Here is a 15,165-nt window from a genome sequence, read left to right as displayed (position 1 = left end):
TTATTTATCTATTTAGGTGTATGGTATGGACTCTGTCCTCCATACCATACACCTGATTTACAGGATACATCAAATGAATTCTTAAATTAAACTTCTCTGGTTTTGTTGGGTACAAAATATTTTTATTGATATTCCAAACTGACTTCCATGTAATATTTTCTAATTTAGAGTGACAAAATAGCTTGGCAGGAGGAGTTGTGCAGAAATTCTTGCCTGTTCTTTGCATGTTGAGGCAGACCTGAGTGACGCAGGGCTCTGACGTAGTTACGCCCCTCGCAGACTGTATGCCTTTGAATGTACTTTCACTTTCTTAAGTTTTCTAAGGAACAGAAACTCGGTAAAAACTGCGGAGAAGGAGAAACGACCAACTTTTGTGCAATAGCTAAGCTGACATAGCACAACACACGAATAGTAGAGTGTAAGTTCATGCTAACATATCTGTCCCCACCTTACGTTAGGAGTTTGTCGCTAAGGAGGTTTTTTTTGCTATAAGGTTATGCTAATCAGACACTCAGCTAACAAGTAGTTATGATTTAATAACTTAACGCGTTAAACTGGTGATTAAAAAAGCTTTTAAGTCAGAGCTAAGCTAGCTATGTGTTATACTACTTTTAACTTGTTTGAACAAACGCCTGAGCCGTGTTGACGTTAGCAGTCATTGGGAATAAGGAAATGAAACGAAGCTGCACTTTAAAGAATGTAAGCCGTAGGAACGTTACAGTTGTTTTTAACACGACGTACAGTAAGTTGACGTTAATCAAACTATAAATCATTTGTATTTTATAAATGCAGATGTCTGGAGAAACTGGTGAGCCAACTGAACTTGGAGGTGAAGTTGAGGATGGGATGCTGACTGAAGACCAGACAGATGCCAAACCTGACCGCAGAGGGAGATTTCTTCTGTTTGGGAGGTGACTTCCTTTTCAGCGCACTCATTGTATCTGCACAGGGAAACCACAATCACCCAGGAAACTCACATAATTTGGACCATAAGGAACTTAATCCAGTTCAAATACACATTAGCAGACAGTGTATAAAAATATACATGTTTTACTGTAACTTTCACTTTCATTATTATTCTCATAGTGTGTGACCATTTCATTAGGGGAGTTCTAGCATGACAAGATTATTCACCCATGATACGGTTTTAGTGCAGTTTACTGTATTCTCCGGTTTAGAAGACATTGGAATTGCCCATTTTATCAAGTAATGATTGTAAGTCTCAACCAATCAAAACTTTAACAAATAAAAATAATGTATTACTTTGATTTGAGACAGCAACCCAGTTTTGGATAGCGTAATTAGTGTTATGGTGCAAGGCGTGCAATCTTAAATCCATTTTTGGGACAGATGTCAGGCCTCAAGTGGCTACTTAAAATTAGACTGTGCTACAGCAAAGTCTAAAATCACGGATATGTGAATTCAGTATGATATCATAGAGTGTTTCACAGTGTCTTGGCTGTGGCTCAGGAGGTAGAGCGGATTCAATCTCCCGGCTCCTTCAGTGTGGCTGTGGAAGTGTCCTAGGGTAAAATACTGAACCCCAAATTGCTTGCTGTGTCAGTGTTACAGGAATGTCTCTGATTAACATTGATGAGCAGTTGCCACCTTAGCCTCTGCCATAAGTGAGTGAATAGGTGAATGTGATGTAGTGTAAAAGCACTTTAAATGGTCGGAAAACAAGAAAGGCACTATACAAGTACAGACTATTTACCATCTTGACCATGGAATAGATAGAGGGTGTAGCCTCTGTCCATTCCAGTCTGACTCACAAGGTGGCACTGTGAATCTTTGTCAGCCATGTTTCTCCCAGATACTGGTGATCAAACACAAAGCTTGTGCCCTTTGTGTGGCATTTAGATTTTCATCCCAAACTGTCAGGATAAAAATGAGCAATTTGTTATTTTTTATTTATAAAAACATAAAAAGCAAAAAGAAGCATCTCAAATTTTAAATGAATGAACGTGCTTTTTAAAATTGGCTGAATTGAAGCATGACATAGTTTATTAAGAAATTAGCATGCAGTTAATGTTTAAATACTGTATGTCAAATATGCTAAATGGTACATGTTTTGCATAAGCACTTAGTCATGGCTACTTGATAGCAAACATGACCACCATATTTAGAAGTAGCATATCATGTAAAACTGAAAGCACCTTATCTACAGTACTTTGTGTCTTTTTCATTGGAAGAAGGCATGACCAAACTAAAGATCAACTCGAGATGCCTCTTCAGTCATGCCTGACATGCCATGTCATCTGAAAATTGTGTGTAATATCATAAAGGTTGTAATAATAATTGTTTGTACTTCTTAAACTGGTAGGATTTTGGCAAAATGTTGCTTTAAACCAAGACGGAAATTATTAATAACCAAGATTTATTTTTAGTTATTTACGGTATGTTAAGGCGTTATGCAAAGCGGCGATTCTTAGAAATGAATGGTTTTTAGTTGTTCCCCTCCTTTTGCATCCAAAGTTGAGGTGATTTGGCGCTCACAGTGTGTCGGTACAGGTGGATTCTGTGCCTGTCAGCAGAGGAGCAACCTGTTGCCCTGTCTGACCTCAGCAGGGAGCGAGGTGCAGGGGCCACGTGTGAATAGGCCTTTGGAAAGCACTGGTGTGGTAGCGAGGCTGCTGACTCAGGGGGCTCACAGTGCGCCGCCCCTGTCCTCAGCACCCGCTGGCCCAGTCAGGTCTCCATCCAGTATAGAGAGCATGTCAGTATCCTAGCACACAGACAAAAATTAAGCTGCCAGGTCTGGAGGAACTTACTCTTTTAGGGGAACGAAAAGAAACGAGACAAAACCAACGCCTTTCAGATGCAGAGTGGCGTAGCGCTTAATGACGAACCCAGGTAAGACGGACACAACTGCCTCATATTCCTGTTCACCGTCCTCCTACCTGCTCCTCTTGCTGCCATGCCCAGCCCACAGCAGAATAGAGTTGAGGCTCTTTGCTCACCCTATCGCAATTGTTTGGTACAGTATGCCAGCACAATTTGGAGGGGGGGGGGCTTCAAAAAGTTCTGGATCACATGTTTATTAGAACATGGCTGGGCTGCCTGTGAGTCCATGAGACTGTTGTGCGTAGCTATGTATTGTTCCCGTGCTTGAGTAACTTGATGACTAGGCTCTTCTGGAACAAGCCTGGATTTTCTGAGCTCCCAATGGGCCACTGTTGGCTTTGCTATCTGGATCTATCTTTTTAAAAATGGAAATATGACAGGTCTGTGAGAATTGCCACTTGTGGAAGATTTCCTCCCGCGCAATCTACATTGATGGTGATTAGGATTTTTTTATCTCTCCGCAAAGCAAAAATGTTCTAGTTTCTTCTTTAACCTGACGGTGGATTACTGCGACCAAATTTGGCTGTGATGTTAATGCCTCATTTGAAAATGTATGTTCTCTTTGGTTTCTGAGTAAGTGTTTCGGAGTGTTTTCAGTTTCATGTGAGTTTTCCTTGCATTGGAAGTCTTGGCATTTACTTATTTTGAAGTGTAACTGGTACATGTAGAAACATTTTAGCTTAAAAGACACTGCCATGTAAAGTAAGAGTAAACATTATGGTGGCACTTGTGGGCCTAATTAGTATCAAATGCTGCTTGTAGCGTATTTTTCGTCGTATTTTTTTGTTTTTGGTGTAAGGTCTAAAAAACAGTAACGAGGGATCATTGTTATTGATGTCATCTGTGTGTATTATATATTTACTTTATATCCACAGAAGTAGGTTCCGAAAGATCAGCTGAACAAAGTAAATAATCTTGCACATTATAATGCTAGCATGAAGTGTTAACTGTCATTAACATTCCGTTTCTCTTTGACTCTCTTAGTAAGAAGAATAAGGATGGCCAGACGCGGGAGCAGGACTACTCTTCTGAAAGCCATTACAGAATTGTTTCACCAACATTCCAGTATAAGATGAGCCACCAGCGAGTGGGGAAGTGTATCATCATCAATAACAAAAACTTTGATGAAAAGACAGGTATAGCAGTGTTTGAGACTCACCGTATACATAATTCAATTTTGCTCGATATTGCATTTAGAGTGTGTATTCTAAGCAGATTGTCTTGACAGGGATGAATGTACGAAACGGCACAGACCGAGACGCAGGTGAGCTGTTCAAATGCTTCAAGAGCCTTGGCTTCGATGTCTGCATCTATAATGATCAGACATGTGAGAAGATGGAGCGTCTTCTCAAAGATGGTGAGTAGTGAAGTCCTCTGTCTTTCTGCCACTTTCCTTGTTCTTTCATGTGGGTGCGTAACAATGTTGATTTTATACAAGCTTCTTGTCACACCATAAAAATCTCTTGAATTTTGTCATATACTCAATTGCCATATTGTTAGGTACAGTTAGCCAAAACTGTATTGGTTGTAATGTTCAGCTTTTGTTGAAACAGTTTTTAGAGATACATTGATTCTAGCTGGTGGTGCTGTTCAGTTGTATTGTGTTAGATTGATATTATGACTATGTCACGACTATTTTTAATATTTAATCTACTCACATTAATATAAATGGAGTGGACAACAATTCACTATAGCCTCCAAATTCAACACAGCACCTCACTAAAATAATTCTCAGGGTGGCTGTGGTAGAGCGGTCGTCCACTAATCAGAAGGTCAGTGGTTCAATCCCTGGGCCCCCCCAAGTCTGTATGTTGAAGTAACCTTGGGCAAGATACTGAACCCCAAATTTCTCCAAATTGTGAATGTGTTGATTTCTGTTTCTGATGAGCACTTGGCAGCTTAGCCTCTGCTCATCATTGTATGAATGTGTGTGAATGGGATGTGTAGTGTAAAACAGTTTGAGTGGTCGGAAAGACTAGAAAGGCGCTATACAAGTACAGATAATTTATGAACATTCTTATCTTCATGAAGGCAGGATTTATTGCAGGACTGTTGGACTAGACTCAGTTAGTTTTAGTCAGCTGTACCTAATAAACTGGCAACTTACTGTAATCATATAGTCATAGTACTTGAAACAGCATCTTGGTTACACTATTGTGTTAATGGTGGGAATGTGATGTGTTTTTGATTGTAAGGTAAGTTGAGAATCTCAGTGTCAGTCAGATGTCTCCTTACTTTGCAAACTTTGTTTTACTGTAGATTAGTTATTGACTTTACCAGATTTACCTTTTTTTTTATATGCATATAGTTTAATTGATTCCCATTTAAGTTCACATTCAAGATTCTTCATGACTGTTAACAGATTTAGCAGTAGGTTTGTTTCTTAAAGCTGCCAGGTCAGACAGCGGGTGGTGCTGTTGTAAAAGTAATTACATACATCTTAATGAAGTTGCTGCCAATTTGGGCAGAAGGTTTTTATGTTAATTCGGTGTCACTGATCAGAGCACTTGCAGGTTCACTGGCTAGATTTCATGACAAGATTTATAAGTCACCTGTGATGGCCATATTAACTTGGTACACACCAATGGACATTCTTGTTTAAAATTATGAGACGTTTTTAATGACTGTTATTCTTTGGTATCTGCACATATTTTGTCCAGGTAGCACTGAGGCCTGCTAATGATAATTGGTCAGGTCCGATACCTTTACAACTAGGGTACAGAATAGATAGACGCCTTTGACCTGTCCCCTAGTCTCAATATCAGGCCTCGGGTACCCAAGAAATTTCATAATCTAATAGACAGATTGTCATGAAGTTTAATCAGCACACTTCCGTTCCCTCACGGATGATTTTTCCTCCAGTGCATTGCTCTGGCTAACATCAGACTTTGCACAAGGTACATCTCATTATAGGCAGTTTCCGGTGGAATTTGCTTAACACAGTCACACTCCTTTGTTAGGGTTAAGCAAAATGCTAGGAGGCAATATTTTATTTAGATTAAAATTATAACTAATTAAAATTTAAATAATGAACTGATTAAAATTTAAATTACACCATCAATGAAAGTCATTGAAAGTAGAGTTCTCATGTTCCTCAGAGGAATCTATCTAGAAGCTGTATATTTTAAATTCTTATTGTAACATTTTAAGATACTATAATATGAACTTATAGTAAGTAATTTTCTACACTACAATTCTCAGTTACTGAAAATTAAGCTCATAATTTAGTTGCAACCTCAAATTCTTCAAGAATCATAAAGGATAATTAAAGGGCTAAATCAACTCCAGATTGGACCATTAAGTTACTGACATTGCTCACTAATTTAGAAGCTTAATGAGGCCGGAGCCGAGCTAAGAGTTGAGTGTTTGTTTGTGTGTGCATGGGTCAGCCTCGGAGGAAGACCATAGTGACAGCTCGTGTTTCGCCTGTATCCTGCTAAGCCATGGTGAGGAGGGAATGATCTACGGAACAGACGGAGCCATGCCCATCAAGACCATGACCTCATTGTTCAGGGGCGACATGTGCAAAAGCTTAGTTGGAAAGCCAAAACTCTTCTTCATCCAGGTATGAAGTTCTGAAGACTTATGTAGAAATGACGGTGTGAAAAGATAATGTGGTTATGTAACAATAATGTTACAGTAGTTAATTAACTTAAGATTTTGTTGAAGACAGATTAAAATAGCTTTCAGTAGCTCCCCACGGACAGATGATAGTTATTGTGTAAACTTTTACCCATCTCAGCTTTTAAAAACAGTTAATTTTTAATTGCTTCACCAGGTCATCGTTGAGAAAGCTACTCAGGATCACAATGAAATGTCATTTCATTTACTCCACCAGGCTTGCCGGGGTTCCGAATTTGATGATGGTATACAGACAGATTCGGGTCCGCCAAACGATACCTTGGAAACCGATGCTAATCCAAGGCATAAGATCCCTGTAGAGGCAGATTTCCTGTTTGCCTACTCTACCGTGCCAGGTAAATCACACAAAAAGTATGTTTATATTGCCAAATGAATCAATGCTTGAAGGGAAAGCTTTTTGGGACCTGTGCTGGATGCATCAGCGAGCAGACACTTCAGAGTCAAAGTTTCAGGGCTGACTCATGTTGATTTTCCAGGGTATTACTCCTGGAGGAACCCTGGCCGAGGCTCCTGGTTTGTCCAGGCGCTCTGCAACGTCCTCAGTGAGTTTGGCAAGCAGCTGGAGATAATGCAGATCCTGACACGGGTCAACTACATGGTGGCCACCAGCTTTGAGTCCTGGTCTGAAGACCCACGCTTCAGCGAGAAGAAGCAGATTCCCTGTGTGGTCTCTATGCTGACGAAAGAACTGTATTTCAACTGAACGCCAGCCTAACTGACCGAACTGTACGACCCCACTGACTGGCTGCCTGACTGACTGACTGACTGACTTGACTGACTGTTTCAGGCACAGACTAAGCGTTCAAGGTATTCAGGGATGATTCAGGCCCAGCAGGACACTGCACATTTGGAGCATATGTGACATTTTGCATGTGTAGTTGGGCCCGAAAACAAGCACTCCGTGAGGAAAACAAATTATTTACAGTGGCACTCCTCGTTCATGTGGTGAAACTTTTTCCTCTTCTTCAGGTTATTCTTCGGAATAATGGCGTCACATTTTAATCTGATCTTTTTTTTTTGACAGGCATTGTTAAATATATCAATGTTATTCTACCAGCCCGGAAAATTTGCTGCCAGTTTTTGTGGGTTTGGGGAATCCTATCTGAATATGTGTCTCTCCATTTTCCAGCATTTGCAGTAGAGGTTGAAAGGAACTGTATGAATGGACTTGAAATTGGTTCTGACTAACTGAAATAATTGACATTTGGTGTTCTGAGAGAAGTCTCTCCAGAAAGAGATCATAAATCTGTCCAATGCAGTCCAGTTTATCAATCTCATCCTTTTGAGCTATCGAATTGGGTTTGCAAAAACAGCCTTATATGAGGGCACTAGTCAGTCTACAGAGATTCCCACCAGAAAAATGAATAGAGTGATTACAAAACCTTTGATTGCCATAGGAGAGATGAGGGAGGTGCCATGATTTACAAACCCAGGCCAATGCGTTGTTGGGGGGATGGGGGCATCTGGAAAATGGATCAGATAATTTACAGTTATCTATGTTTTAACGTTTTCAGCTGTCAGTTGTCAAAAGAAAGAGACAAAAGAAAAAAGATGACACAAGGCAGAAACATGTGACGATGTTTTTTGCCAAAGGCTCAATGTCTCAGCCTTCCTAGTCAGTTTCAGTTAGTAGCAGCATGCTGACATCCTCAGGTTCTTTAATGTCCCATGAAGTGGGTAAATGTAATGTTAAAGAATGTCATATACGTATGGCTAGGAAGGTGTGATCTTTTGCTGTGTAGGGATTAGTTCTATGAGATTTTGGGTCAAGTGCGTAGTAAATAGTCCACTCCCATAAAAGCAAGGGTTATTTGCAATTTGCCGGTTTTCTCAGCGTGATGTTGACTTCACTTGCTTGTTGTTCAACCCTGAGCAAGTGAAGTTCATGTATTTGCACATGATCAAAATTACGCACTTGTCTTATTAGTCAGGGTCTAATAAATCAGTTTATGAATTTCCCTTTCTTAATCTTTAAAGTTAGACATTCCTCTTTAATATCTTTACTAGATAATAGGATTCACGCTGTTGGATTTTTTCACCAGAAAGGGAACTTAAGAATGTTGAAAACTGTGTCATAAATTTGGGAAGTATTATAGTGTAGAGCTGGACTAGGGCCCAAAGCACAAATGCCGCATCATTTCACTGTATATTAGTGTTGTACATTGTCATAACATACACTACACTCTAGTAAGAGGTACCCAGCAAGGTCTTCCTATTTATATTTTTAAATTAATCTTTTATTTAGAAAGATTTAAAAACCCAAATCATAGTGAAAGACACAAATGATTAATTGCTTTTATATATAATGTTTAATAATTTCAAATTATAACTATATTCTTTTAAACAACATTGCACAATTTAGTAAATTAATAATTGTCATTGAGATATATAATAAAATCTAAAATATTTATTTTGAATAAAATAGACATTTGCTGATGGTCATTACAACTTACACAAAGTTTGTTCCTGCAGATACACTGTGTTATCGTCTCAAAGTCTGTCAATCACAGAGGCAGCTATTACTGGTGGTGACAAGTCTGAACATACACAATCCACATGTCCGCAACACACACTCTCACTGTTGCTGCAATGTTTTTACTTTATTGACATGATTGCATGTGTCAGTAACTAAGGGGAAAGGTTCAGCAATATCTTTAATTTGTCGTTATATTTTCTCCTTTTCACTCCTTGTATTTTTTTTATCAACTGTTTTTTTGATAGCACTTCTTTATATATATATTTGCCAGAAGTGTGACATACTGGTTTAAGTTAGAGACATGTTACATTCTACACCCAGTGCACTTGTCCAATACAGCTCAACTCTCAATCCTCTCGACACATGGATCTCTGATTAGTGATGTGGTGCCCAACCTGTGCTGAAAGGAGTGTTTGCTCCACTTGTTTTGGATTGGAATTGAAGGAGGGAAAAATTAATTTTTAAGGGTAACATTTTAAATGCTTTCCAGTTTTAAATGCTGTTGTCCTCAGGAATATATTTGAAAAGACTTGGAAAAATGAATGAATGAATTTCATTGAAAGTATAATCTGGCCCAATTTTTTTTTATTTCATTTGGGGCAATACCTTGTTTAAATAACTTCAAAACAGAGGAATGCTTATGTAAACATTTTATTGTATTAAACATGAATAATTCATTGTGTAATGAGTTGTGTGTCATTTGTTTGCACATCTGTAAGCACAGACCACATTAGAGGATGGCTATTTTTGTTTTTTAAAACAAGGAAGATGTTTGTAACATGGTAAATAATACACAATGTCACGTGAACAAATTGAAGGTGCAAAATTCTCATTCTGGATTTTTGTGAAATATGTCCCAAAGTTAGATTTATTTTCTTTAGCAATCAATACTTCTAATAGACATAAAACATTTTCAGCTTTCTGTTAACACTTAAAGGATAAGGTTGGCGATTTGCTATATTTGTCTTATTATTAACAAATATCACTTATACCAACCAAAACCAACAATGAGTTGATCTTACAAGTATGTCTGTGTAGCCAAACCCTGATATAACTCATTCTTCATGCAATAGATCTATATTTTTGTCTAAAATACACCACACTATTGCGCAGTAGTAGAGTAAGTTATTGCTTCATTGTGATAAATATGGGCACTGTAGTTTGTTTTGAGTCAAACTCACCATCGTGCTTTCATAAGTACTAGAGCACCAAATGTGTATTACTCCACAGCTGAAAATAGTCCCCAAAAATTTTGTATTTATTTATTGTTTGAGTAACATTTGACAAAAACTGCAGTGCCCAGCTGTTTTAGTACTCAGTCCTTTTTTAAATAAAATGATAAATGTGTGATTGACATCTTTAGTAGGAACAAGTGGGCTTGGGTCTAAGAGCCATAGGGGAGTTTAAAAGTATTGAGTATTTTCAATGGATTTGCTGACAATAAGAAAAATATAGAATATCACCAGCATTATCCTTCCTAAGTTCAATTTGGTCAATTTGGACGCTTTTATCCAAAGCGACTTACTATGCTATACATGTTAGAGGTCGCATACATCTGGAGCAACTAGGGGTTAAGTGTCTTGCTCAGAGACACAATGGTGGGTGGGTCACAGTGGGGGATTGAACCCAGGTCTCTCACACCAAAGGCATGGTCTTATCTGTTGGACCATCGCCACCCTCTGATTATCTACTTGATTAATGTTAAAAAGCAGATCTATCTTTACCAAATTAAAGGTTATATATTATTAATTCTTACCTAAAGACTTTATCTATGCCCTGTCAACTTCTGTCTTTGGCAATTCCTCATCTGGGTATTCCGGTTCAGGTCAAAGCATTTACAATAAGCTTTTGGAAATAAACAGGGTGAAGAACAGCTCTAACGTCACAGAGTGTGTGTCACCTATAAAGAAAACACGAGTGACTGGAAGTGAACAACATGACCCGAGAATCTAAAACAGAGATATGCTTTAAAAATTCCTTTAGGCACGTTTAGACTAGCCTGACTTACAGTATCTAGAGCTGATGTTGTGTCACAAGTTAAGAATGTCAGATCAGGCAGCTGATATGCATGTGCAACACATGCACTGAGTAATTCTGCTCCACCTCAGAGAGTAGGAGCTGATCGGGACACATCACAGATCTTAAGGGGATTCCAGTTTGTGCCTTCGTTCTCATGACCAGGACATAATGCTTGATGTAGGGTGTTGGTGAAGGTCCCAGCGCAGAAGCAGTGGAGGGGGGTCATAGTATCAGCTCCTAGAAAGCACACCAAACCCCCAGGGAAGCTGCAGTACACCCCGATGCGAGTGAACTGTTTTCCTGCCAGCAGAGGCAGCTCATGCTGCACACCACCATGCCAGGCTGTGTAGTCTCCATTAAAGTGTTCCACACACCAAGACTCTTTGCCTCGGCCCAGCCAGGAGTCTTCCTCGCGTCCCTTGCGTGGGATGCTCGGGTGGGTGAGCCCCAACTCCCAGTACGTTTTCCCTTTCACCTCCACCTCCCAGTAATTGCGGCCTTCGCTGAAGCCTTGCTGGCTGATTACATTTAAGGTGGTGTCAAAGCGGGAGGGAGTCTCCGGGACATCCTGCCAGGTGTCAGTATAGGTGGCTGAGTTGCCTTTGGGAGAGATGATCAGTTTGGGGTGGGCAGTGTCGGCGTCAAGGACAACATCTGCGGCATCTGTGTGACAGACATCAGAAACATTCAGTGTTTTTGGGCAAAAGTTTTGGCAGAAGAGTTGTTCTACCCTTAAGTTCACAAGCGAGACAAACACTTCAGACGAATGGCATTTCCCAACTAACTGCTACGTCATTCTACCTGTATTTGCGTGCACTCACAGCTCTGTAACAGTTTCTTGGTGACAGGGACCTGGGACCTGATGAAGAGCAGCAAGTTGATGGTAAGACTCAGTAGTTGCTCGCTCTTGAAATCATCCATCTGAATCAGGTCAGGGTCAGTCAACTTCAGGGTCTCAGAAATTCTAATTTCAGACAAAAAAAACAAAGACTTGATACCTCCCACAAAGAGCGAGAAGTTGACTTAGTTTAGGTGCTTGTAAATTAAATTACTTAACTCATGGTGCAACAGATTTCACACAAATATAAATCCATTCACACACATACTGTATATTGCAATTAAAACTTGAAAGAAGTATAATAAATTAAAATGTTAACTGACAGTAACAAATACTGACCATCATAATATTGCTATACATTATGTAAATGTTCTAATACTACATACTATTTGAAAAATATGTATGAGATCAGCAATTTGTGATTAGGGCATGGTCACATTTTGTCCTTCTGGTAGAAAAGGGTTGTGTTGTTAAAATAACATTTATTTCCCGTGGATGGAAAACGGACTATGCGCAGTAAATAAAGTGATCTAGTTACCTCGTAAATTATACAACTTGCAATATGACATCATCCCTGTGGCATTTCCCGTTCGTCAAAAGAAAAACATTTGCTATGTTTGGTGTGTGGGAAATTCTAATTGTTAAAACAAACCACTGCTGGAGTGACCAAAAGCAGGCTCACTGTGTATGTTAACCACAAATTATATAATTTGTGGTTAAACATAACAGAATGGCAACTGTGAAATGTTCAGATGAATGTATTACCAAATATCAAGCATGTATAAGACAAAAAAACCCTGATTGGCCCTTATTAGAGAGTTACATGGAGATGTCACCAGAGACAGATGGCTAAAGTTACTAACCAAAACAGGAAACATCTGGGTTTAAAGGCATTCAAAGACACTGAAATGCTGAATGCTTTAGTGAATGTACGTGACTAGAAGCTCACAGACACTTTGAGGGCAAAGGTGAGAATAACAAGATACTTTACAATTGTCACTAGAAGCTGGGAAAGTAGGAACTAATGAGTTCTCATGATATTTGTTAATGAGCCCAGAGACACAAATGTTTTCTAATATATGTAATATATAAGAAAACAGCAAGTGATCGCTTTAGGAAAACATAGAATAGTAATCTAAGTGGGAGTGGCCAAAATATACACGCGCATTGGGAGGGATCATACAGTCTATGGGAGCGACGCATTTTAAAAATTAAACATAGTACTAATTAACTAAGTATTATGTTTCATTTTTAAGTTGCATCTCAAAATCAGCTCGACTGTATTGTGTACTCTGTGATGTTTCTCATCTTTGTGTTTCAAAGATTTGTTGAGTGTATTTGCTAAAGAAAAAATATTATCTATTATGGTACAAAAGTTTTGAAGAAAGCCTTTTTTATCCTGAAATGTGAACATACCTTTTTTCTGTTACGGCATTCTGTGGAAGATGTAAAAAGAAAACATAATTACTGATCTTAATACCACTGGGAGAGCAGCTTGAGACAAACATTAAACTTCATTATATGCCCCATTAGGTGTGTGAAATCAGAACTTGTGCCCTTTTTATTTTCACCTGGGCACCACTGTTGGACAGTTCCTGGTCCAGTTCCTGAGTGAGGTGGTAGCAGTCCTCTATCCTCTCCTCCACAAACTTCGTTGTGGCTGCGTGCTCTGTGTCCAGGTGGGTCAGCGTGATCCGGAGATCCTCATCCAGAACCCTCTTCATGTCCTCATACTTTTTACTGATTTTCTCCTTTATTGCGTTCGTCTTTTTCTGAAGTGAAAGGGCCACAAGAGTTAAAAATGCATTTGCAGCGGCACACTACAGTATATGGGCAGATGAAAAGCTGAAGAACAAATGTAATTACAATGTTGTGGGCAACCAATAATAACAATAAGACAAAATAGAACAATGCATATACTGTACGATAGCTGTTAAGGTATGATATGTGTTGCTATGTTCTTTTGTGAATTATAATGGATTTATTAAAAAAACTAAACATTTGTGGCAAACCCAGCAAACTCAGCAAACTCCGCAAGCCCCACTTTCATAACCACATATAGTCAACACTGAAAAAAGTAGGGCCACCAATGACTTTTCATTATCAGTTAATCTGTCGATTATTTTCACAAGTAGTTGATCAATTATTTGGTCTACACAGAATGTCAGAAAATAGTGGGAAATGACCTTTACAATTTCTTAATGCTTGTTTTGCTTAATCAACAGCCACAACCCTCAAACAATCAATTCACTATCACATAAAACAGCAGTAGTTCCTACAGAATGCAATAAAAAAAAAACAAGTCAGTTTAAAGTGAAAAAATGCTTTGTTGCTGGAAGAGCAAAAGAGGATGGCATACAGGGACGGCCACAAAAATCCAAGAAAGAGACAGGAGACAACAGAGATGCATTTCAGAATTTATTACTCATTTCACCTTGAGGTGAATGTGCTACAGCAGCACAAGGACATGCTCTATGTTCCACCACTGTTAGCTAAAATTAACTAAACAAGTAAAAAAACAAAACAATAAAACCGTGGACTTACAAATCCCAGTCACGCAGCACACATTGTGATTTTTAGGAACATGACCCTTGGGACATAATGTTCACAGACAATCACACTGATGGAACAAGTCATTCGTTGATTAAACACACAACATTCAGATTCTTCCAACTATTCTTTATGATATTTTTTATTGTTTTTGAATTTTAAGAGGTATAGAGACTGCAGATCACAAAGTCAGAATTTCCACCATGTGGTGCCACCATGTATGATATTGCAGGTGTTGGCTACTAGCCGGTAGGCCAATAGTAGCAACAGACCCCTGTTAATATAACAGACTTACTGTTATCTCCACTTGCTTAGCTGCCAGCTTCTTCATCCTGTAGGCGATGGCATCTCTTTGTCTCTGCAGGTGCTGCTGGTGTTTCAGAAGCATTTCCTTTGAGACACAGGCAGAAAACATGAAGAAAATCAAAAGAAACAGATCAATAACCAGAGATAAAAGGAACAAAGGCTAATCTTGGTGGATCAATAGAAAAAAACACCAAAGTAGAAGTGCTTACTTCATTTGTGAGCTTCCCTCCTACCTTACTATTCATTTTCTGTATAGTGGTGCAGATTAAACTCCTCTAACCAGTGACAACACGACCATGGGGCTTTTATAGGCCTGTCACAGAAGCGAAGGCTTTGTTGTGTGGGAGGGGTGGCCTTGGGATATCTGTCCTGGTGCTCTTGGAGGCACGTGTCTTGTTTTATTAAGTAGAGAACATGAATCTAAACAAGAAGTCTGTAAGAGCTCTATGGTAGCAACCCGACACTGACCTTGATGTATGTGTGTGGACGT

At 39.1% G+C, this 15,165-nt stretch overlaps 2 protein-coding genes across 3 annotated transcripts; one reads left to right on the top strand and one right to left on the bottom strand.

Moving 5' to 3' along the window:
• Window positions 1-234: 234 nt before the first annotated feature.
• On the top strand, window positions 235-9,647 carry casp7 (caspase 7, apoptosis-related cysteine peptidase). 2 transcript variants are annotated; one of them, XM_046068714.1, is made up of 7 exons: window positions 235-418; window positions 793-911; window positions 3,829-3,980; window positions 4,073-4,201; window positions 6,234-6,409; window positions 6,683-6,821; window positions 6,963-9,647. In XM_046068714.1, the coding sequence occupies exons 2-7, from the start codon at window positions 793-795 to the stop codon at window positions 7,187-7,189; spliced, it is 942 nt and encodes a 313-aa protein (XP_045924670.1). In that variant the 5' UTR covers window positions 235-418; the 3' UTR covers window positions 7,190-9,647. The 2 variants fall into 2 exon arrangements, with proteins under 2 accessions (XP_045924670.1, XP_045924668.1); XM_046068712.1 differs by lacking the exon at window positions 235-418 and adding an exon at window positions 456-699.
• On the bottom strand, window positions 9,598-14,891 carry si:ch211-28p3.4 (E3 ubiquitin-protein ligase TRIM39). Its single transcript, XM_046068711.1, has 6 exons — window positions 14,885-14,891; window positions 14,665-14,760; window positions 13,391-13,591; window positions 13,236-13,255; window positions 11,803-11,945; window positions 9,598-11,644 (listed from the first exon to the last, which is right to left on the bottom strand). The coding sequence occupies exons 2-6, from the start codon at window positions 14,755-14,757 to the stop codon at window positions 11,067-11,069; spliced, it is 1,035 nt and encodes a 344-aa protein (XP_045924667.1). The 5' UTR covers window positions 14,758-14,760; window positions 14,885-14,891; the 3' UTR covers window positions 9,598-11,066.
• Window positions 14,892-15,165: the final 274 nt, after the last annotated feature.

The sequence above is a fragment of the Micropterus dolomieu genome, linkage group LG14 (assembly GCF_021292245.1).
Source record: "Micropterus dolomieu isolate WLL.071019.BEF.003 ecotype Adirondacks linkage group LG14, ASM2129224v1, whole genome shotgun sequence".
Classification (NCBI taxonomy): domain Eukaryota; kingdom Metazoa; phylum Chordata; class Actinopteri; order Centrarchiformes; family Centrarchidae; genus Micropterus; species Micropterus dolomieu.
The sequence above is the reverse complement of the archived record's forward strand: the minus strand, read 5'-3'. Positions and strand labels throughout refer to the sequence as shown.